At 35.9% G+C, this 25,834-nt stretch overlaps 2 protein-coding genes across 2 annotated transcripts in view; one reads left to right on the top strand and one right to left on the bottom strand.

Annotated features, from left to right (window-relative positions):
• Nucleotides 1-1,196, bottom strand: part of LOC121424137 (transcription activator BRG1-like) — a 38,192-nt gene extending 36,996 nt beyond the window's left edge. Inside the window, exon 1 of the mRNA XM_041619734.1 lies at nt 1,091-1,196. The gene's annotated coding sequence lies outside the window, so the exon portion shown is untranslated. The remainder of the gene's footprint in view (nt 1-1,090) is intronic.
• A 1,527-nt stretch (nt 1,197-2,723) lies between these two features.
• On the top strand, nt 2,724-25,293 carry LOC121423986 (Fanconi anemia group C protein-like). The gene is made up of 12 exons (XM_041619545.1): nt 2,724-3,048; nt 7,322-7,409; nt 8,994-9,091; nt 9,537-9,647; nt 10,064-10,128; nt 15,730-15,929; nt 16,412-16,566; nt 17,439-17,597; nt 18,951-19,020; nt 19,652-19,923; nt 20,706-20,915; nt 23,117-25,293. The coding sequence occupies exons 1-12, from the start codon at nt 2,869-2,871 to the stop codon at nt 23,279-23,281; spliced, it is 1,773 nt and encodes a 590-aa protein (XP_041475479.1). The 5' UTR covers nt 2,724-2,868; the 3' UTR covers nt 23,282-25,293.
• The last annotated feature ends 541 nt before the right edge of the window (nt 25,294-25,834 follow it).

Here is a 25,834-nt window from a genome sequence, read left to right as displayed (position 1 = left end):
TTATTCATTTCTAAAACATTTTAGTTTTTTTTTATTTTAAAAACATGTTTAAAAAACACCAAATATCATTATTTTTCTTAGATGATTGGATTGTTTTTGTTCGCTAGAAGTTTGAACTTTTTTCTCTTTCTTTCTTTCCTATCCTTTCTTCATCCTTGCCCTTTTCTGTTCCATCTCTCTTTATTTCCTATCTTTCTTTCCTGATCATTTCTCTCTTTTCATTTTTCTTCTTTCCTTTTTTCTCTTACCTGCCTTCTTTAATTTCCTTCAATCTTCATTCTTTCTTTCCTTAAACTTTTCTTTGCTTCCTTCTCCCTTCCTCTCCTTTTTTCTTTTTGTTCTTTCTCTCTTTCCTTTATTTTCTTCATTTTTACTCTCTCCTCCCTCTATTTCCTCCTTTCTTTCATTCTTTATTTTTCCTTCTAATTCTTTATTCTTTCTTTTCCTCCCTCCCTTCCTTCCTTTTTTCTTCTTTCTTTGTTTCTTTCTTTCAAATGAAGGAAACATTTTTCTTTTCTTCCTTCTTTCTTTCCTCCTCAATTTTTCTTACTTTCTTTTTTTTCCTTTGCCTCCTTCTTTTATTCTAACTTTAACTTAGTTTTTTTTTTTTCAATTTAAGTTCTTCCTTCATTTTTTTCTTTCTTCTCAAATTTTCTTTTGTCTTTTCTTTTTCGGTCACCCTCCCTTCCAATTCTTAATTTTTCACAAGTCTAAAATTAAAACACTGTGAATGAAGCCTTCTTTGTTGATCTTTTTTGTCGATTATCCCATCATGCCCGTAGGCCTAGGCCCATTTCATTTTGTGAAATCTGGTCACCCTACACACAAAATTCACAAAAATCATGTCATCATACAATCACGCAATTTGCCAATGCACAAGCCAAGCTCTCGATCGGTTCCTCGTCATACAAAATTACATGTACCGTACCGTACCGGTACACGACTCTAGTCTTGCCTTGGCCTGGACCATTTTCGAACAAGCACCACGAAAGATCCTTGTACAACACATCCACAAAATGTCTTAATTTGAATTCAAGAATAAACATAGCTATTTATCAGGTGATTTAGATATGAACAAACTCTCTCTTACCGATGAAAATCGACTTTTAGCTTTCGGCGACCCACTTTTATCGCACACAATACTCCGCAGCAAGCCTTTTGTTCAGTGAATTCAGGAAAACTGAAGAAGCGCAGCATATATGCAGCGCATTTCGGTCGGTAATTTCCGGAAATAATCGGAATTGTGATTTTCTTGCCCATCTGATGATCTGGAGAAAAAGATTTTTATTGATTGTGGAAAATCCAAGACTACAGTACAAGATAGAAACATCTCTCTTATGTGATTCCTCCACTGTTTTGGAGATTCTCAGAACCAACAGAACAAATCCAAATCCTGTAAGTTAGAGAATAGCATCCTGGGTTTAGCATCAAGTTCGATCATGGATGGATCCGGAGGCAGCGGCGTACCACGCACGGGGGGCAAAATCGTCCACAAAAAGAATTACAAAAGAAAAACAAATAAAGGATTTCATGCCAGAAAAAAAATTAACAAGCACAAAAAAAGTCCTCATGGAGCGGTACCGCGGTTCAGTCATGGATTTTATGGAGAAAAAAGAGAGATGGATCGATGCCCCTAGCTGCTGCAAACCATCTTCTACTTTGTGCTTAAAAAGAAATCCAGATCTGACATAGATAAAATCCATGCTGAAAATATTAATATCTCAATAATTCACAGAGCAAAATGCTGAAAATCTAATCAAAATCGGATAACAAATAGCAAAGTAATTGAATTTTAAAGATTTGCATTATTCTGGTGAAACAGTTAGGTGGGATGAAGTTTGTCATATCCCCACTTCTTTCTTTTGTATATAAGCTAAATTTTTCTTTTTGGATTGATGTACATTATCAAGTGCATTAGTTATTGCTGCAGCCTATTTCGCTATAATGGAGACACATCATTTACACATGTATGATAAAAATGAAATAATTATAAAAAAAGGGAAAGTGGAGAATTGACATCATTAGCCCAACCTAATTCATATTGAAGCGCATACATGCATGTTTTCACAAAATATTGCTGAACTTTAAATTTCGATAACTTTGTTATTTGTTATCTGATTTTTTATGAAATTTTCAGCATTTTGCTCTGTGAATTTTACTCCATTTATTTAGATATGAATATTTTTAGCCCGGAGTATAAACATGACTTAATTATTTATTTCTTATCTTTAATTTTTTCTCTATATTTTTCAATTTCCCCCTTTTTCCCAACTTGAAAATTGTAGAGCCCCCCCCCCTTCCCCAATGCCCCTCTTGTTATCTTCATCTTTTCTGAAAGAAGCGTGGGGTGGGGACACCGTGGGGATGTGTTTAATACGAGAGCTGTATATTGAAAAATATCTTCAAATCGACATGCCATTGCAAGACAATTATAAAAAAATTAAGCGAAAACTTCAGCCGGTAGAATTGCTATTTCACTTTTCAGTCGCTTCAATATGTCCCTGCTCATACATTTGTCATTCAAATGCTGCAAAACAGAAATAATATGATAACATTATTTGTAAAATTATAATCAGTTTATTCTTTAAGAACAATATTATTATTTCTGTACCACCGGGGAATATTAAAGCTATGATCTCAAGGATCAGACTATCTTATTTGTATTATATTCACGCGATAGTTCCTTGAAGCTGTCCTACTGGTCTGCAAATAAGACTGTGCTCCTTTCTTTATTTACATTTTGTACACGTACGAATGTGTTGGTGCCCTTCATGTTACGAATCGAAAAACTGCAATCTTTCACGTGGAAATGTTGACAAACCGGTACCTGACAAACCAGATAATTTTTAATATTAGTACGCTTCAGATATGGAAATGTCGACAAATGACAAACTAGCTAATGATGACGTTATATATTGGTTGAAAAGAGCAGAAGAATGGGCTTCAATGAACCAGAATCATCGAAGATCAACGCCAGCGCTGGAAATTTCGCAAAACAGTGAACAACTTCAAGCCTTTCTCTCGGCGGTGCTCAACCGACTGATCGCAGTGAGTATTGCGAGGGATGCACAGGGCGAGGGATGCATGCATATCTCGGATGACTTTAGGCTTCAGTGATGCTAGTAACATAGCTGCCACGCCCACTCCCCAGTCAAATGGCGAAGTGATTACTAGTCGTCAGGCAATGTCAATTCAAACTTCAATTGGAATGCATTGCCATATTTCAATTTAACTGGCAGTGGCATCATCATGGAAAATATGACTGATATGAATTCCCTGCCACTAATAAGCCATTATAATAATAACATTAATCATGTTAATACATGAATCTATATTAATATTATAATTTGATCAAAATCCTGATTCTTGTGTGATATCAAAGTTTTTAATTAACTGACTACATCTATAGCTTATGTGAATTATGTCTGTCAATGTTTATTATTAGGCTTATTAACTATTCATTTATTCTAATCAGGGACAACTCGGACCACGGGACATCTCGGACCGCGGGCCGAGTTGTCCCACCCAGTATGAGATTTTTTTTCCACAAGTTTGCGTCTATTTTTCCGTAATTTCGAAATTTCTTGTAAAGATTTTCTAGAGATATGGTCTGATGGTAATGTTCTTCACTTTCTATTACTTTTTTTTCGCTGAAATAAAAAAAAGTGTAATTTTAGGCGTTTTTCGACAGCTCGCGATTCCCATAGGCGCGCGTGTATTAACTGTGTCGGTGCTCGGCTCGGCCCCGCTCAATAACTGACTTGATTTTGTGATCATTTCTCCTCAAAGTACCACTTTTATCGCAAAAGATGGACTTTGTTGTATTCCATTACCTCCATTTTCTCATCACAAGGATAAAATTTGGTGTATTTGCACGATTTTGATCAAAGTTTTTCACCTTTTTCTCTCTGGTCGCAAGAACGAACAACCGATGAACGGTCCGCTGCTCTTCATCGTAATTCTCCGTAGCTCGGCCGCCTAAACTGGCGGGGTGGGATTCAGACCGAATCCACAATGGAAGTGGGCGTGCACAGCAAAGAGCTGAGCTTGACTGAGTGAGAGAGAGTGAACTAGAGTTTGAAGCTTGGCAGTGTCGTATCTCATGCACCCCTCTTATCAAGAGTCATCATCATCATCTCTCTTATTTATATCCCTCATGCACCTCCTCTTCCCTCTCATCATCAAGGCCCACCCCTTATCATCGCCATCCCTCACATCCTCATCTCCATCTCTTTCCCTTTGTCCCTCTCATCATCGCCCACCCCTCGTTATCGCCGGTATGCTATCATCGCCATCCCTCACATCGTCGTCCCTTTTACCCTATATCCAAAACTCTGCTCTCTACACAAAGGAAACTCAATATAAAAATTAAAAATGAAATTGGCATGCCCACACAGATACACCTAGAACATTTTCACATTTTGGGGGCAGGAGTGAAAATGCTCGGAGCCCCCATCCACGTATTTTTTGTTCGGCTCAAACATCCACACCACAGTCACACTCAAAATCAAAGAAACTGAAGCATATTAATTATTGCAACTTAAAACTCAACTCTCTACACCAGGGAAACTCAATATGAAAAATAGAATGTACAAAAAATAGGCCTAAAAATAATAAATTTAAAGTGAAAAATTAAGCCCCCCCCAAAAAAAACATTTTTTTATTGAGGGCTACCCTCAGCCCGGCATGCCCACACAGCTACATCCCGAATATTTTTCGCATTTAGGGGGCAGGAGTGAAATCGCCCCGAGCCCCCACCCACGTAAAAGTATTTTTTGTTCGACTCAAACATCCACACCACAGTCACATTCAAAGTCAAAGAAATTAAAGCATATTGATTATTGCAACTTAAAACTCAACTCTACACCACGGAAATTCAATATTAAAAATAAAATGGAAAAAAAAGGCCTAAAAATGATCAATTTAAAGTGAAAAATTAAGCCCCCCCCCCTCCAAAAAAAAAAAAAAAAAAATTATTGATGGCTAGCCTCAGCCCGGCATGCCCACACAGCTACACCCCGAATATATTTTTTTCGCATTTCGGGGGCAAGAGTGAAATCGCCCCGAGCCCCCACCCACGTAAAAATATTTTTGAGCAACTCAAACATCCACACCATAGTCACACTCAGTCAAAGAAATTGAAGCATAATCATATCATTACAATCTTAGAGCTCGAAACCAGGGAAAATCAATATAGAAAGAATTGAAAAATATATATTTACAAAAAAAGGCAGAGCCTATACGACACTGCCAAGCTTCAAACTCTAGTTCACTCTCTCTCACTCAGTCAAGCTCAGCTCTTTGCTGTGCACGCCCACTTCCATTGTGGATTCGGTCTGAATCCCACCCCGCCAGTTTAGGCGGCCGAGCTACGGAGAATTACGATGAAGAGCAGCGGACCGTTCATCGGTTGTTCGTTCTTGCGACCAGAGAGAAAAAGGTGAAAAACTTGATCAAAATCGTGCAAATACACCAAATTTTATCCTTGTGATGAGAAAATGGAGGTAATGGAATACAACAAAGTCCATCTTTTGCGATAAAAGTAGTACTTTGAGGAGAAATGATCACAAAATCAAGTCAGTTATTGAGCGGGGCCGAGCCGAGCACCGACACAGTTAATACACGCGCGCCTATGGGAATCGCGAGCTGTCGAAAAACGCCTAAAATTACACTTTTTTTTTTATTTCAGCGAAAAAAAAGTAATAGAAAGTGAAGAACATTACCATCAGACCATATCTCTAGAAAATCTTTACAAGAAATTTCGAAATTACGGAAAAATAGACGCAAACTTGTGGAAAAAAAATCTCGTACTGGGTGGGACAACTCGGCCCGCGGTCCGAGATGTCCCGTGGTCCGAGTTGTCCCGTCCCCATTTATTCTATAGTAGTAGATAGTAGTAATTCAATATTGGACAGGATATTTTCAATGACTTTTGGAGATTATATGCTTAAAGGGATGGTCTGGGCTGAAATTATTTATAGCTTAATAAATACAGTAGAATTCAGAGCAAAAATTTCATCAAAATCAGATGATAAATAACAAAGTAATTGAATTTTAAAGTTTAGCAATATTGTGTCAAACTACTCGTCATGAATGTTCATTAGGTGGGCTGATGATTTCACATCCCCACTTGTTCTTTTGTATTTTGTTATATGAAATTAGGTTTATTCAATTTTTTTCCTTCAAGAACTATGATGATTATGATTTTATGTAATAACGTAAGAAAACGGAAAGTGGAAATGTGACATCATCTGCCAACCTAATGAATATTCATGACGACTGCTTTCACAAAATATTGCTAAACTTTAAATTTCAATAACTTTATTATTTGTGATCTGATTTTGATGAAAATTTTAGGCATTTTGCTCAGTGAATTCTACTCTATGTATTATAATATAGATATTTTCAGCCCGGACCATCCCTTTAAGTGTGCAGAGTCTCACTCTTGAATTCTTCAATAATTAATAGTTATCTGAAGATTTAAAGGGGAAGTTCACCCTGAAGAAAAGTTTGTCATAAAACTAACAGAGAGAATAATAAAATATATTGGTGAAGGTATTGAGGAAAATCTGTAAAAGTTATTAGAATTCAAAATTTTGGATTTGTGATGTCAAATGAGCAGCTGCCCATATGTTATTCTAATAAAATACATAAATTTCCTCTCTCTTTTTAATGGTTCCTGATGACTTATTTTTGTTTTCTATTCATGATCACATGTGAAATGTTTTGTCTTTTGATATAAAAATGTACAGAAAAAAATCATTTTCAATTTTCTGGAAAAAAAAAAGAAATTTCATTGATTTTTTTCACCATTTGTTATGTAGGAATGCTGCTCTCCTATGACATCAAAAATCAATAAATTAAAATTCTAATAACTATTGAATTCTTTGATGGATTTTTTTATCAAACCTTCGGCAATATTTTTTATCATTTTTTTCTGCTATTTTTACAATAAACTCTTTCTCAGGATGAACTTCCCCTTTAACTGATAAGAATATGAAATGAAATTTAAGTTCAGTTTTAATATTAATAAGTAAACAAGAAATTGATGAAATGTGAGTAGACACGTTGGACCTATAGCTACCTCCAATCGAGCACTGAAAATCTGCCTAGAACAAAATCTCAGCTCAGTCTGCCTCAAAACAATCGCATTTTGTCTGCTGAAATGGTATCTAGACCAACAACTGTTAATTGATTTCATGATTTGGCTTTTTTTCATCTTTGGATTTGCCCCTTTCTAACCAAGCCAGTGTACATATTGATGGCATGTACAAAAATCCAGAATCAAAGACTTTCACTTTTCATTTTGTTTGCCCTTCAGGATGGCATATCACCAGTTTTAAAGAACCATCCCAAGTTAGGTCACTTACTTGGCCGTCTCTGTTCTTGCCAACATCTCTTAGCTGAGGGTAAGTAGGTTTTATTCTTTGTCTTACAATCTCTCGTAGCATGCCAGATAATCTGTACTCTGTTCTGCAAATTCATGATCTACTTGAGTTTTCAACACTTAAAAAAAGGTATCATTCTCATGAGAACAATCTTGAAAAATGAAGAGGGGGACTTTATTTATGTGTGGTTATTTTTTTTATATAGGCCTAGTAGAAATATGCACATCTGAGTAAAGGCCTTGGCATTGATAGGGCACCATTTAAAAAGTAATTAATGTAATGGCAGTGCCCCCCCATCCGGAATGGCATCGTCATTGCCGACAAGCTTTATGAAAGGTTCCCAGTAGGAATTGAATTGATGTGTGTGTTTGCGCTTCATAATCCTTAAGACACAAGATACATACACAAGAGAAAGGAAGAGAAACGTAGCGGGAAAGAAGACATTATTGTTCATTATAATGTTATATTACATAAGAAACATTTTTCTTCATAACTGTATGAAACATAATTTGCATAGGGCCTATGTCTTCATTGTTCCTGGTGCTTGCATTGTCTGTTTACTGAGATATATAATCCTGTTATACTAAAACCTCCCGTTTTCAAGTCAATGTACACCAAACTGCCTAATATATTTCCTCGCACTTCGAGTTATTATTGTTTTATGTACAATAGTATGCTTCTTTTTCATGACTACTTAAAAGTGATTGCCCCATTTTAAGTTCTTAATATAAAACATTTCCTGTCCGTGCTTCCGTTCGCAGTAGTGGATTTGTGAAATATGTCTGCTCTCCATAAATTCCTAGAATCAGTCCTTAAAATGTCCCTTTTGCTGATCTGAATATAAAAAATTTTCAGCTCGCACTTCGCACTCGCATCATTTGGTTAGTGAACTACGTATGGTCTTCGTGAATTCCTACAAACAAGCCTTAAAATGCCCCCCTTCAGGTCTGAATTTCCTAAATTTTCAGCTCGCGCTTCGCACTCACAAGATTTGATTAGTGAGATGGGTATGTTAATCATGAATACAAGTGCTTTATGTGCATGTTTAGATGTAATTCTAACAAAATCAGCAAGCGCTTATTGGCACTCGCATTAGATGACTAGGGTGAGATGTGTATACTCTTAATGGATTCCTAAAATATAGTCCTTAAAATCTTCCTGTTTGGAGGGTCAATATTTACAAAAATTTCAGCTCGCGCTTCACGCTCGCATTATTTAGCGAGACAGGTACATATCATGATTACAAAAGATTAATTATAATGTCCTATTTAGGTCTGAATATCAAAAATTTTAAGCTCGCGCTTATTTGACCAGTGAGATACATATCCGTTTAAAGACACTGTCCTTAAAATGTCTCTATTAGGTCAGTATACCTGGCAACTGGGTGCGCTTCGCGTGCTCACTAAGTGACTAAAAATTTTTGCTAGTGCCCCCCAGTGCCGTGACCCACGGTACGCCACTGCATGTGATAGTATAATCAATAATAGCTCTGGATATGTAAAGCATTTTTTGTCTGAAGATAGGGTCCCCACCTGGGTTGAATGCAGCACAATGTGGGTAAAATTACTTGCTGAAGAAAATATGTTCTGTTCTATTTCTGAGCAGAGGAGAAGGTTTTCAGCAAGCTTCTTAGCTGTGTTCATGCACTCAGAGCTCAGCATCCCCAGGATGGAATGGAGAAAAAAGCAAAGGTTTGGGCAGAGGTATGTATAACTTCTTGTACTTTCCCTCCTTTTCCCACTGACTTTAATTGCATTGTAGACTAAACCTATCAGTATAGCAAGCTTTCAAGTTGCCAAACAATTTATCTTATGAGTATACACATAATTTGAAAGGTAACTTATCATTACAGCGTCATGAAAGTTGTCCTATCTGCAAAAAGTATTTTTAGCTGACAGCTACAAGAACTGGACTTCTCTGCCAATCATAATCAAGGAAAGTTGTCAGATCTGACGTCTTGTCTGACACAAAATGTTGAAGGGAAATGCTCTCTAGGTTTACATGTTTGTTGATATTTTCATTGGTGTGATGATAAATACTTTTGATGCTTGAAATGACACCTTCATTATATCAGAAACCATATCGTGATGTCAGATCATCAAAATAAGATTGAAAAAATTAATTGTATTTTGAACTCCACCTACTTAGTCTCAGTTCAGGTATACAGCGTCATTCTTCCATCAAAAGAATCCAGCTTCTGAAACGGCAGAGGCAATGGGATACACAGCACTGGATTACAACACTCTCACATCTAGCAAGGTGCGACTTATATTTTACAAATCAAAGATTAGTCGATTATGAAAATAAATACTGTCTGTTATGTACTCAGACTGAGTTAACATCTATGTTGATTGATCAGGTGTTACAATTTCTTGAAACATTTCTCATAGCTTGGATAATCAGATGTAAAGAATTACATTTAATGTGAATTTCAAATCATACATTCTTAAGTACATGCATTCTTAATCTCATTAATTATTCATGTTTTATTATGGGACTACTCTATGTATTGATTATATGTTTGGTGTATAAATTTAAAAAAAATGAATATATATGATGATAGTTGAGTTTCCCTTTTCGGGAAACACCAAGCATACTAGTTTTTGGTTCCAAAATTGATTTCCTGAATTTACATAGGTTTATACTTTCATCAATTTTTCTTTTTTGGCCAACAGTTGATTGAATCAATTCAAAGAGATCTTGATCATCTGATATTGGAACATCAGAATTATATTTATGGGTGAGTCAAGACATGTCTCTTTGTGTTCTTTCTTAATTACCAATTATAATGATACACAGCATAATGTGATTATATATATATTCTTTCATTTATTCTGACAATGAATGTCAAATTATTTATTCATTTCAAACATATTACAGGTTTCTTCAGGCATAGAATCATGGCATCAAGTCCAAGATTTTGATGATCTATAAAAACAGTTTTACTGCACATCTGTGCAGTAAAGTTTTAATCTGTTTATTTCTTTTGCATTCTTCAGACTCTGAGTCAATTGAAACGTGGAACGGTCGTATAAAAATGAAAAAAATGTCCCCTGTAGAATTAAATTCCTATAAAATGCATGTGCACTGTATAGATGGTTGCAGGGCTAAACCAAGGTAATAATGCGTACATGTATCTAATGTCCTTGGGAACTGCATAGAAACGATAGATGATGATATGGGCTTTCCATGACTGAAATATCAATTGCTGTTACAAAAAAAGCTTGTAGAGAATACTTCTATCTTGACAGGAAGCATGAAAATCAGGGGCCTGTCGTACAAAGAGCTGCAATTGATCCGATCAATCGCAACTATGGAAAGCCAGCAAAGTCAACATATAAAATGCATGTTTGTTTAAGAAAATTTTTAGATATGAATGTATATCCATGAATTGATTTCTTGGAGAATGGATTCTTGACAATTTGGTGTGTACTCTTTTGTTTTCGAAGGACATTGACGGAATCACAAAAAAAAATAAACTAGCAAAACTTACGTAACAAACAAAGTGTGACGTCATAATGCACCATTTTTGGTAGCGTCTTTTAGTTAGTACTTTCTGTTGTGACGTAGCACTGGTCATGGCTACTTCTGGTCAGAAACCATTAGCAACGCACCTAAATTGCGTAATCAATAAAATGCGCGTTCCATTTCTTGCCCCATAAAAGTTACTTTTTTATAACAAAAATTACCATTGATTCAGATAAAGATTTGTCGTGCACAGTACCGAGATTAGCGTCATTTTGACAGACATTTTTCCGGATAAGTGGGCAAACCTTTCAAGGTAATTTAATCTTTATTTCTCCAGTAACATTTGCTGACTATTTTATGAGAAGAATATTTACCATAATGATTGCTGAATGTGAGATTCCAAATTAATTATCTTGATTCTCTATTTTTAAAGTTTTATAGGAAAAATTAGGTCACTTAAAGGTTGTTTGAAGTTGCGTCATACTATATTCTCATTTTGCCATTATGGAAAGAGATTTATTCTATGTTGCGTTCAGTCGAATTTTCATGGTGCCTCAGTATGCGCATTAGAGATGTTTGTTTTTGTTTCAAACAATAAATGTGTGAAATATTTGCCAATGTATTTTGGTAAATTTCAAGGTGTGCCATTATTGGTCAAGTTTAAAAGATGCCAATAATACTTGGTCAGTTTTTATATATGCTGATATTTTCGTCAAGTTGAAAAGATGCCAATAAAACTTAGTCAGTTTTTATATGCCGATATTTTCGTCAAGTTGAAAAGATGCCAATAATACTTGGTCAGTTTATTTATATGCCGATATTTTCGTCAAGTTGAAAAGATGCCAATAAAACTTGGTCAGTTTTTATGTGCCGATATTTTCGTCAAGTTGAAAAGATGCCAATAATAATTGGTCAGTTTTTATATGCCGATATTTTCGTCAAGTTGAAAAGATGCCAATAATACTTGGTCAGTTTTTATATGCCGATATTTTCGTCAAGTTGAAAAGATGCCAATAATACTTGGTCAGTTTTTATATGCCGATATTTTCGTCAAGTTGAAAAGATGCCAATAAAACTTGGTCAGTTTTTATATGCCGATATTTTCGTCAAGTTGAAAAGATGCCAATAATACTTGGTCAGTTTTTATATGCCGATATTTTCGTCAAGTTGAAAAGATGCCAATAATACTTGGTCAGTTTTTTATATGCCGATATTTTCGTCAAGTTGAAAAGATGCCAATAATACTTGGTCAGTTTTTATATATGCTGATATTTTCGTCAAGTTGAAAAGATGCCAATAAAACTTAGTCAGTTTTTATATGCCGATATTTTCGTCAAGTTGAAAAGATGCCAATAAAACTTGGTCAGTTTTTATGTGCCGATATTTTCGTCAAGTTGAAAAGATGCCAATAATAATTGGTCAGTTTTTATATGCCGATATTTTCGTCAAGTTGAAAAGATGCCAATAATACTTGGTCAGTTTTTATATGCCGATATTTTCGTCAAGTTGAAAAGATGCCAATAATACTTGGTCAGTTTTTATATGCCGATATTTTCGTCAAGTTGAAAAGATGCCAATAATACTTGGTCAGTTTTTATATGCTGATATTTTCGTCAAGTTGAAGAGATGCCAATAATACTTGGTCAGTTTTTATATGCCGATATTTTCGTCAAGTTGAAAAGATGCCAATAATACTTGGTCAGTTTTTATATGCCAATATTTTTGTCAAAGTTGAAAAGATGCCAATATACTTGGTCAGTTTTTATGTGCCAATTTTGGTCAAGTTCAAAAAGTGCCAATTTCGGTCAAGTTCAAAAAGTGCCAATTTTGGACAAGTTCAAAATGTGCCAATTTTGGTCAAGTTCAAAAAGTGCCAATTTTGGACAAGTTCAAAATGTGCCAATTTTGGTCAAGTTCAAAAAAGTACCATTTTGGACAAGTTCAAAATGTGCCAATTTTGGTCAAGTTCATAATGTGCCAAGTTTGGTCAAGTTCAAAGGTGCCAATTTTGGTCAAGTTCAAAATTGCCAATTTTGGGCAATTTTGAAAAGTGCCAATTTTGGTCAATATCAAAATGTGCCAAGTTTGGTCGGTTTTAAAATGTGCCAATTGTCAGTGAATTTATAAATGTTATTGATAATGATGATGTTTATGTATTGATGTATTCTTATTTATTATTGGTCACTTGTAAGAAACCATTCTTGGGTAAGGTGAACTGATATTTTGGTAGAGTGTTTAGACTCTTCTTTGGCTGAATGAAAATAAGCTGCAACAATTGAGACGCGGCCCAGGTCGTTGAGCAGAGTGACATCTGTCTCGAATGCAACCGTGCTTCTCGTCTAACCTTACCCAGGGTAGTTTCCGTGACATTAATGGTTTGAGATGAATAGTTTACTTGAATCTGGACATTATGAATTTATTACTTACAGGTATATCTTAATAAAGATGAATTTTTGGAGCAGAAGGCTGAGAGCCTTCGTAACTTAGATGTATGTCACCAGGGGTCTCTAGATGAGGCATCCTTGATCTTTTATGAAAATCATAGTATTGTTAGGAATAGGACTTAATGTTAACAGATGAATATTAATTATTTTCGGATCTTACCTGATTATAGATCCTTGATCTTTTATAGGACAGATAGTTGAGATTAGGATTTTGATAAGTTCCTGATACATGTAGTTCAGGCAAAGTTGTAAATATGTAAATTATTCTATTATCTAGGATGCCTCCTAGGATAAAGGCAGTCATTTTCTATTTCGAATAATCAGAGCCTTTACTCCTTCTGAAATAGACATGTATAGTAAAAGTAGAGAGATTATTAGGGATGTATTGATTTATCAATACAATCTTTTCATGAGACGATTAGGTTTACTGGATAGTTTTCTTTGAAAAACAATAAGGAAAGAATCCTTGGAGGAATTCGGATTTTCCTTGGATTTAAGTTTGTTTATAAAGATGTCAAGTAAGTTCTGATAGTTGCGATAGGAAGGAATGTGACAATTTGAGACTTGTCCTATCTAAAGACTAAGGTTAGTAAAAAGTGAAATGATAAGCCGACAAAGTGAGCTATCATTGAATACTTTAAGGGGCGGATAGGCCAGTTTGGTAAAATGACCCGTTGAGCGGTGACTCTGTTGGATTGAAGTTGAAAGTCAGTTTATTTGAGCGTTTTAGCTCAGGATAAGGAAAGAGTTTAGTGGATGGCTAAGGGCCAAGTTTTAGAAAGTGATAGAGAGGCTAGACGTAGCCGAGAATAGAATTTCTTTTCATACTTTTTGCTGGAGTGATAAGTATATTTGTAGGAAGGAAACTAGTACAGTTCGATCAACTTACTTTGATCAGTCTCATGATAGTAGAGATTTAGAACATAGATAGAATTTAAGACATATTACTTGGTTTTTAAGAATATTTATTGTTGTCATATAGAAATGACGACAAGTACTTTGAATAAATTATGACGACAAAACATGGTCATGAGGTGTCGTCTGTAGATATTGTACATAGTATACATACATGTAGATCAAAGAAGAATTTATTGAACAGAACACAACTTGATATTGGCAACAATGCCTAGCTGTTAGTTAAAGTTTATTAATAAAGAATTACTTGTTATTGATTCAGTTGAACAATTACTGAATACAGAGTTATTTATTTTACTAGAGTAACTGTCTGGTGTGAACGTTAGTTACAGAAGTGACAACAATGATTGGTACATTTACTTCTACTCGAGATAGCAAATTTAGAAAATGAGATCATTTATAGAACAAAATCACTTTTCCATGTCATTGTGCCTTAGATTGCTCGCTACCGATCATGAAGAGTTAGCACGAGAGACTGTGAGAGAGAGACCTTTAATGTATTGAGTTGTAGTATATTGTTTTGGCAAGTTCGACTTTGCCAGTGAGGCACTGAGTGTGCGGCGTTGCATGTGTGTGCTATGCTGAATCATGAGTTGTTGTTGATGAATTAGATTATTGGTGCATGTTTTAGTGTGCAAAATTACTAGTTTGCTTGTCTTGTTTGATGGTGAATTCTTAGATTAATTTATTAGTAAATAATAGAATCATGCAATGTTTCCACTTACCAGAATCATTGCAATGAGTCAGATTTCTTAGAAGATGCTGGATAGCATGTGGAATAGTGTACACGAAGGAAGGTGCAAATGTTTACGATTTTCAGTGTCTTGAGGTCAGGTGACCGATTACGAGTTGTGACGTATGTATTGTGTTGGCAAATAAGCCAATTGGAATGATTGGTTTTGTGGATATTAATTTTATTTATGCTCCAGCGAGTCTGGAGTCTCTTTATAAACGAATGTTGTAAAGAGAGGAGAATCTAGTGCTCTCATAAAAAGGCTAGATGGTGGCAGCTTACCGTTATGAATGATTGATTTATATTTGGTGGAGATTGATGAGAAATTGTGAGAAGAATAGAGTGCAAGTGCAGAGACTCTTCCCCCTATTATTTCTCTTCTCTGGTCTCTCTCCACTCCGGTCTCTCGCTCCGGTCCCCTCTTCTCCTCTTTAATTATCCCTTGTATATAACACCCCCACCACCACGCCACAGGACATTTAGCAAATTTCCTTTAGAAAAATATGACACAGATGGATTTCCATAGAGTAACGATTGATTGGATCAATGGTAACTCTTTGTAAGACAGGGCCCAGGGGCCCTTTGCAGAAAGAGTTACATTTAAACGCTAGCCAAAAAATCAATCGCAAGTCCCAAATGCGCGCTGTTGATTGGTTGAAAATCAAGTTTCGCATGATTTTTAGAGTTGCGATGATTGCAACTCTTTCTGCAACGGGCCCCTGACATCACAACTCTTTCTTCCTTATATCTTATGTTTTCCTTCTATTTTTCTATCTGAAAGCACACTCCAGGATGAGGTTATGTGTGTAGAGGAGCTATCAGAGATGTGTCTTCCACTGATAGGGAGTGCATCCTCCAAGGGACTGGTGGACAGGGTGCTTCTTCTGCACCCCCGGTCTGCTGAAGATCAGATCTCACAACACTTCCTGGAGAGGGTCACACAGACACAGACATGTGCTTATGCTCCAGGAGAGAAAAAAAGTAGGTGGTTTGACTTTTGTTCATAAAGTTGTGATTCAAAGGCTGCAAGACATGAAATAGTAACCTTGTTTATCTAGCTTTCATATTTGTCTCAGATCTAGGATTTACCAGAAAAGGGTTGGGTATTTTTTTCTTCCATAATTTTTTCATGGACAAAAAAAATGGGGGGGGGTGGCTTGGGGCAATTACCTATAAATGCTCCCGGATAACTTTTTGTATTCTTCTGTATGAAATTCTCATAATAATGAATAGTGAGTACATTTTTAGAAAAACAAGTTCGTTTGATTTTTGTCAAGTACATTCATCGATCCACTTCCTTGATATTGCATCATTCTATCAGGACAATTTGCCATGAAGGTTAAGCCTTTGAGCCTAAATTGCTGTGCACAGTTTAAGTTAGTTTGAATTTATATGTCGGCAATGACTTAGGGCATGGGGATCGTTGATAGGGTAGATAAAATCTCTTTGTTTTAACTTCATAGAAATATGTCTTTCAAGAGAGGCTCTCATGTCATTATGGCTACAATATCTTCCTGCACTGGAGCAAGAGATTCTTCTACTTGTACAAGCTTTCTCCCAACATGTTCCTGACATAGCAACAGATGATGCTCTAAAGCTCATTCAATCCAGAGACTTGGTATGAACTATTTTCTAGATTTATGAAATCATCTTTTTAAATAATTTTCATTATGAACAAGTTGAATTTAGGTATAAGTTTGCAGGGTTTGCAAACTTTGTGCTATTCTTGTTTCAGTTTTAATAAATTAAGAGTTATAAAAACGATGCATGGGTTTGATGTGATGTGTTTTTGCTGATGAGTTTTGCTGAGAGCTCTTTGAAAATTTTGAGAAACATCAGCTGATAATAAAATTATGCAATTCAATTTATTTATTTAACCATCATCAGGTACAAAGAATTGCACAAATACATACCAATATTGATAATCGTATACAAACAGAATATATAGCAAAAATTAAACAGAATGATGGTTTGGTTACCCCGGAGAAAGCAGAGCCTATATAAGGGGGCCACCGAGTTAAAATACACACTGAAATATACAATAAATGATAATAATTACACTAAGTACACCGATGCAACAGCCAAAGAAGAAAAAAAGGAGGGGGGGGGACTTTCAATGAGATAAAAACAAATAATTGACTGAAGGGTGTTTTTTTTAACACAGGTTAATAATTTTTTGATAAGTCTCTTGAATCTAGAGAGAGTTGAACTGGATTTTATATAAGAGGGGAGGTTATTCCTTAACTTAGGAAAACAGGTTTTAAAGGAATTAATTAATACAAATCAATTTTATTAGCAAACCTGATTTATGGCTCAGAATATTGAATAGTGTGACTTTACTATTTTTCCAAAAAGAACACTAATGCGATCGCTGTTGTGTAAATTAACCCAATTATGAAAAAAAATATGTGCTTTGCTTCTTCTAGAAATGTAATATGTGCAGATATAGCATTTTATATATGTTTATTCCTGATCTCTTTACCCATGTAGCCCAGAGCCTGTGCAAGGCATAGGATATTATATGAAGCTGTAGACTCGTGTGTCCAGCAGGTTCTCTGGCAAACGAATGGTTGCCACAGTGTGATCAGATTTGTGCATCTCTTTCAAGTGGCTGTCAGTGAGGCTATACAAGAGTTACATTCTCCAGAGGTATATGTTGAAACCATAGATATCTGGGCAATTCCATGAAATAATCAACCTTTTAATGGTTCCATGGCAATTGATCCAGCAACAATTGCTCCTCTGCATGACGAACTTCAAACCTGGATTAAAGGACAAGTCCACCCCCAAAAAAACTTGATTTGAATAAAAAGCAAAAAAAATCAACAGGCGTAACACTGAAAAATTCATCAAAATCGGATGTAAAATAAGAAAGTTATGACATTTTAAAGTTTCGCTTCATTTCACAAAACAATTACATGCACATCTCGGTCAGTATGCAAATGAGGGAACTGATGACATCACTCACTCACTATTTCTTTTGTATTTTATTATATGAAATATTTTTATTTTCTCATCAATGTCATGTGAAATGAAATTTCATTCCTCCCTGAACATGTGGAATTCCATTATTAACATTTTGTGGTTCAGGCAAGAGGTCCTAACCGTCAAATTCATAGAAATTGAAATATTGTATAATTCAAACAATAAAAAACAAAAGAAATAGTGAGTGAGTGACATCATCGACTCTCATTTGGATGTAACTGCTCATTCATAAACTATTTTGTTAAAAATAAGCGAAATTTGAAATGTCATAACTTTCTTATTTTACATCCGATTTTGATGAAATTTTCAGCATTGTGCTTGTCTGATTTTTTTCTATTGATTCAAATCAACATTTTTCTGAGGTGGACTTGACCTGTAAATACTATGCCCTATCCTAATAAAGCCTAACCCTAAACCTAATATAACACCCTATTGCAACCATAACCTAAAATCTTGCAGGAGCAATTGTTGCCAGAGCAAATGCTGTGTCACCCTTTTATTATATTTTACCCCATTTTTGTCTATTTCTTAAACATTCCCTTTACAAACGACTCAAGCCATGATAATTGAGTGCTTTTCAACTTTTCATATGAACAAAAAACATAGACAAATAATTTCAGAAAGGTCCCACATATCAGGAGTGTTGAACGTACAAACTTTGTTGAATTTCCCATCCGTCTATGCAGACTTTCTTTCTTGAAGATGTTCCAGATGCTAAAAGATAAAGTATTTGAATGTCATTTTACTTTTAACATTTAAATGCAAAATGCAGGGAAGTCACAATTCTATCATGTTAATGAAAATGTTCACCTTTGGTCATGTGTGTAGTGTCCTATGCAAATGGTACTTACCGTACATTTCATCGTGCCGTTCTAGATAATAGACGGTTTAGCTTATGTTTGGCAGATTGCAAACCATGTTGATCAGTATATCAAATTAATCTTGAGTGTTTTTCCAACTGTTCAGCTCATATTCATGATGCTGTGCATTATTTGCTTGTTTTTTTTCATTCTCCAGTATTCAGTGCACAGACTGTTTCCTCAAAGACTATGTCCATTGGTGAATCTCCTGACAGTAGACCCTAGAGGTAGGAATTATTCTCTTCATTTCACACCATTGTTGAAGTAAAAAAAGACTCATTAGCATTGCATATGCAATACAGGGGCCCGTTGCAGAAAGAGTTGCGTTTAAACGCAAGCCAAAAAATCAATCGCAAGTCCCAAATGCGCGCTGTTGATTGGTTGAAAATCAAGTTGCTCATGATATTCTAGAACCCTCAAGAACTGTATGCAGACACAGAAATTCATTCCTTGAATTCTTGTCAATCAAATTAATGAATATTATCTCCATGATTATTCATTTTATGTACACTCTTTGATTCAATTATAGATATACCAAAAGATATCTTTGGGATACACCTAACTGGCATTGATGCCACCATAAACACCTAGTAGTGTCCAACAATCCTCAAGAACTGTACTGAGTCTGGATTACTTTGAATATGATTTCTATCACATGTAATGATATGATTATAGATATACCCCAAGATGTCCATGGGATGCACCTGACCAGCACTGATGCCATCCGGAAGACCACTCCAGTTGGCCCAGTTACGTCCAACAACCATAAAAGAAGTGCACACAGTCTCGATGACTTAGAACTTCTAAGTTTATTTTTACAAAACTCAGTATTTGATCATTTAATCTGTACAATTATAGATATACCCCAAGATGTCCATGGGATACACCTTACCAGCATTGATGCCACCCTGAAGACCACCATCGTTGATCCAGTGGTGTCCAATAACCCTCAAGAACTGTACAAAGTCTGGATGACCTTGGTCAAGTTTTTGCACTGGTACCATGCTGCTGTCAACGTCCTCATTCTAGATGATCATAGTGATGGAGGATTTACTACAGTAGATGCCTGTCTGGACTTCTTAATGTGGTTTCATTTTCCATTATCCTTTGGAAATTGTGTCGCTGTCAAGGTTTGTATCGATTATTGGAAAGGTGATAGTTTGGTTAACAACTTGCTCTGTCAGAGGTTTAGTGTAGTCTATAAACTTTTAAATGGATTCATCTTTCTTGTGGTAAAAGCTTATAAAGATTATTCCAAACCTGCATTTTGATGAAAATACATCTTCTTGTGTTGTGAGAAGAGATTGAAAATTATGACTCATAAGAAATATTATCTATGAGCATTTTAGTATATTTGCGCCCTGTGGTGTTTAAGAAAAAAATATATATAAGCCCAATCCCACTGGACATCAAATTGATTTGAATATATAAAAAAGAAATCAACAAACGCAACAGTAAAAATTTCCTTAAAACTAGATGTAAAATAAGAAAGGTAAGATGTTTCATGTGTGCATTATTCCCCTAAACGGTGATATGCATATTGACTGTATGCAATTGATAGGTTAAATGTTCTGCACTTCAATGCTATTATGTGAAATTGAACTGTATTTCTCTATTTTCATAAAGCATGTTGAAACTTTCCATTGTATCCTTATAGCATTTGTTCACAGGATAATGTCACATGTTCCAGTAGGAGCACAAAATGTGCTTTGAATTATTTGAGCAAAACATTAAAATATGTCCGACTTGATTCAGAGTTGGAGAATTGAATCTACTTTACCAATGTACTAAAATTGGATTAAGTTCACTGTACTCAGTTTGTGTTTATGCATAAAGCTGTCTTGTAAAATGGATGTTTATACAAAGCAAATGTCTATTATTAGTATTGCAATTTTATTTTCAACATTTTCAGGAAAATTTGCTGCGGTTGATCAAAAGTCTTCACTCTTGCATCATGGAAGACACATTTCAGGAAAAAGATCTAGAGATGCTGTTCTCAAACCTCCGAGGCAGCAACTCTAAAAATGATTTACCTGTTGCACTCATCATAAATCTTGTCATGTCAGCTATCCTTCATGCAACCTCACTCACAAGAAATAATGTATTAGCAGTAGTAGATATGGTAAGATACTAAGCCTGAGTCATATCGATTATTTTGAAAACCGGTGTTCGACAGCTCTAATTCGATCGAACATCGATGCATCGAATATTGAAGGCGGGGAAAATTTAGTCTTTTGTTTTTGCGTCGATGCGATGCGCTTTGCATATGCACTACGCACTGACGGTATGCGCTGGCGTTGGCCGGGTGAGCGTTGCACAAGCAGATGACAGAGCAAAGTTCGTTTGTATTTTCCATGATCACAAAACACACAAAAAAAGGCCGGGGACCAAAGCAGAATTCTTCCCAAAATATCTTCAACAATGATATTTGCAGATGACAACATATAAGTTTAAAATGAAACAATAATAAAAACATGAATCACGCAGAGTCGATCCGAATGATTTTCGGTCAACTAGCATTCGCAGTCCATTCACCAGCCCCGTCCGCAGCTCCGTACACTCACTCTGCCGAAACGACAGGCGTGCTTGACGTCGGCGCCAGCAAACAAGTGCAATCAACGGAGAGCGCTGTAACTTGCCTGAGATTGTGTAGTTGGATCCAAAATGAGCTCCAAATAAATTCATGGGAATAAATACGTAATTTTCTCTGGATGGTCATTTGAATTGCTATTCAATGCTGATATAACGATTGTGAGGAAAGATTGTGGAATATGAGTTATGACGATGTTCGAGAATTAATCCTGATGACAATCCAGTTTTTTAGACGCAATTGAGCATGCGATCAAAATAAATACGAATGTTTCGAATCGAGCCCTAAATTCATCTAAATTATTACGATTTAACAAGATTTTATGGTCATACTAAGAATATTGACGATGTCAGCAAAGTATGTTTAGTTCGTATGGAAGAATTAATACTGGGATTATTTCTATTGTTATTCCATCTCCGGACGTCTCCTCCATAAAGCTCCGAGAAAATAAGCACAATGCGCATGCGTGTTTGATGACGTATGACATATTTTCCCATTCATGAAATCAGAGCCCAAAGTTGGGCACGAACTAGCTTCAAATTGATGGGAAAAAATATCAAACGCAATTTTCTCTGTTTTGTCATGTAAAATGTTATAATATGGTGATATTACGAACTTGAACAGAGTTTTTGTATGTAGACAATCAATCCATACGTGATGATTTTTTTTTTTTAAACAAGTGCACAAGCTCGACTCAAGAAGTCAAGTCGATCGTCATGAGATGTCCGCCATTGAAAATTGAAACGAAATACAAACGTTTCACATCAAGCTCTAAATTCATATTAATGATTATCATATGCAAATTATTGTTAAATATTACGATTAAATAATGTTCTATGGTCATGATTTTAATATTGTTCATGAAAGCAAGATTTATTTTACGTTGATCGCGTCAATTTCCGGCCATTTTCTGGTTTGATTAAAGAACAGTACTGCGCATGCACGATCGATGGCCATGACTTCCATTCATGAATTCATCGAACTATGATCGAAATAAACTTCAAATTAATGGTGAATAGCATCATAATTACTCATTCAGTTTCATTTTGGGGGCAATAGAAATCAAGTAAGTAGTAGTAAAGTTGGACATTACTGATATTTTGATGATTGAGTAAACCAAACGAATCGGCCGGCCGACGTATTTTTTTTTTTTCGATGCACCGATTTAGCAAAATCTGCACCGGTGTTCGATGACATCGATCGAACACCGATTTTAAAATCGATTCGACTCAGGCTTATAAGATACATCATATTATTGCACATTATAGAATTACGTACCCATTTCCAGAATTTTATGTTTCATTACTATCGGGGGGGGGGGAGGGGGGGTGGTGACTGGAAGACTTAAAAGATGCTTGTCATGTTTATAAATTTAATGTTCCAGAGTTTATTTAATGATCCATTTTGGTTCCAATTATGTGATATCAAGACTGGTATAGGAGAATATAGACCATACTTGTTGATATTGGTGTCAGCATAGAATTAAAAAGAATAATTGTATGATGATTGCTTAAACTCAATTCAGTCAACTATGCACAAATCAAACAATTACTTGAATCAGAGGTCTACTTGTACTTGAAACTTTAAACGATGTGTTCTATTGTTAAGAACACCATATCAGTCAAATTTATTTTTTATTTATTTCTGTCTTCCCCATCAATACTTTGTAGGCATTGTTGATTTTCTGGTTCATATATGTATACCCCCCTCCCCTCATCTCTGATCCCTTTCAGATGTGGTCTCAGGGAATTGCCAGTGGAAGCCAGGAATGCAAGCTAGCTCTTCTGCGGAGTCACCTTGAGAGTCACCAGACCTTTATGGTGTCAGGAGTGGGATTAAAGGAGCTGTGTCCTACACATGTGACTGAAGCCATTAGAATTCTGAAGGACAACACTTGAATGTTAGACTCCTAGTTCCAGTGAAGTCAGCTCTTATGTAGAGTCCCTTGACAGTCACCAGACATTTATGGTGTCGGGAGTGGGATACAAGTAGCTGTGTCCTACACATGTTACTGAAGCCATTAGAAACTCTGAAGGGAAACGCATGAACATTACGCTCCAAGGTCAAGTAAAACTAGCCCTTGTGGAGTGTCATTAGCCACCAGTCATTATTGGTGTCAGGAGTGGGATTTAAAGAGCCATGTCTTACACATGTGATTGAAGGCTTAAAGCTATTAGAACTATAAAGGACAATACATGAATGTTAGACTCCTAGTTCCATTCTCCCCGATAGTCACCACCATGTATTTATGGTGTCAAGATTTGGATTCAAGGAGCAATGTCCTACACATGTGACTGAAGCTATACACTCTTATGTCCAGTAAAGCCAGCTCTTCTGTAGAGTTGCCTCGATAGTCACAAGATATTTATGGTGTCAGGAGTGGGATTTAAGGAGTCATAAATGACAACATATGAATGTTGTATTTGTAGGTCTACTATTAGTATGGATAGGGGGTGTTTCACAAAGAGTGAAATATGGGCTTCATCTGACAAAAAAGTTACGATTGATCCAATCAGCCTCAACTATATGGAAATCCATCAATGTCATAATTTTTTTACAGGAATTTTGCACAATGTTTCTTGTAAACAAAGAGATGCACATTAAATGAATATACAACATATCTTGAAAATGTTTTGAGCATGCATTTTGAGATGTTGATGTTGCTGGCATTTGGTAGTTGTGGTTGATTGGATCAATCGCAGCTCTTTGTAAGATAGGACCTAGGCTTGAAGTTAGATGGGCCTCAGATTCTATGGGGGAGTTGATAATCATTTACTGACCCCAGACTTTGTGAAAAGCTTTGGAAATACTTGTAACAAAGACGTCTTTTTTTGAAGAAAGCAAACCTGGGCCCCGTCTTACAAAGAGATACGATTGATCCAATCAATTGCAACTGTATGGAAATCCATCCATACCATAACTTTTCTATAGGAAGTTTGCACAATCTCTTTAGCAAACAGAGAATCACACTGAATGTTGGAGAGAAAGATTAATGTATGAAGATACAGTATGTATTATCTAGAAAATATTTTGAACATATTTGCATTTTAGATGTTGACGTTGCTGGCCATCCATGATTGTGGTTGATTAGATCAATCGCAACTTAAGCCTCAGGCAAAAGTCAGGTCAGACAAAAAAGAAGCATACATCCCACTATTTGAAAGTTTGTCTCACTTTCTATAGCCTTGACAGGTACAAGTTTGTCAAGACTATCTGCTCCTCAAGCTTATTAAACTAATCCAACTTGTGACATTACATTACTAGTCAAGACATTACATTACTACTTCAGACTCTGCATTATGCACTATGCAAATTGCAAAAATCAAGGGTCTGTGCCTGCAGACTAGATGATGCATGTTGTCATGAACATGTGCGATATTTGTCAGCGCATGAGGGCGCTTTTTCGAAAAAAAAGAGGAAAGTAGAGACAAAATTTGTAAAATTACCTGAACACTTCTTTTATTACGCAAAAGCGCCCTCATGCGCTGACAAATATCGCACATGTACATGACAATGTGTAGACCGATCAGAAATTTACCTTGCTTGCTGTCACCCTTTTCCCCAAAAGTGGTGGGTGACTCATGTAGCAGACATGTATCGAGCCAGAAAAGACACAATAGAGGGGCCAATTATTGTTCACAAATATGTGCCCTGAAATGGTATTCTAGTTTGGTATGCATTTTCACGATTCTTGACTATCCAGGGCAGAAATATTTGTCATCATCATTACTACAGGCACAAACCCTTGGTTTTTTGAACTTGCATAGTGTATAATGTAGAATCAAAGTAGTGAGACTTGATTCACTATGTAATGGGTGATTTCAAGTTCAGTGTTGACCTTTTGGTGTTGGTGTTGGGTCAATTTTTACACGATTATAACACCAAACATAAAATGAGGATGGTCCCGAAAAGTCACTCACTAGTTGTAGAGATGCCAATAATGTGATCTGGATCAGTTTTACAAGCTCTGAATAGGTTTTGGAGCTAGGGAAAGCAACCGAAATTTCAACACCAACACCAAGGCCAACACCGAACTTGAAATCACCCATTGTGGCTGCCTCTATTTTACAGTTTGGAATCTAGTCTTCACTCTAGACTGGTTAGTGTGTTAAGTTTTAGTCTTCGCTCGCAGACTAGTCACCATCATCATTGCCGTTGTCCTAACTATCATCACCATCATCATTGCCATTATCATCCATCATCAACATCATCCTCATCTTCATCATTTTCACCATCATTGTCATCGTCATCATCCTCATTGCCATTATCATCATAATTTTCATCTTCACAATCATCGTAATTGTCCTCACTGTCATCACCATCATCATTGCCATTATCATCATCTTCATCTTCACAATCATCGTCATCACCATCATCGCCATTATCATCGTCATCATTGCCATCTTCATCATCTTCATAATAATCATATCATCACCATCATCATCATTATC

Source organism: Lytechinus variegatus, chromosome 11 (assembly GCF_018143015.1).
Source record: "Lytechinus variegatus isolate NC3 chromosome 11, Lvar_3.0, whole genome shotgun sequence".
In the NCBI taxonomy this organism is placed as follows: Eukaryota; Metazoa; Echinodermata; class Echinoidea; order Temnopleuroida; family Toxopneustidae; genus Lytechinus; species Lytechinus variegatus.
This window is presented reverse-complemented; position numbering and strand designations above follow the sequence as displayed.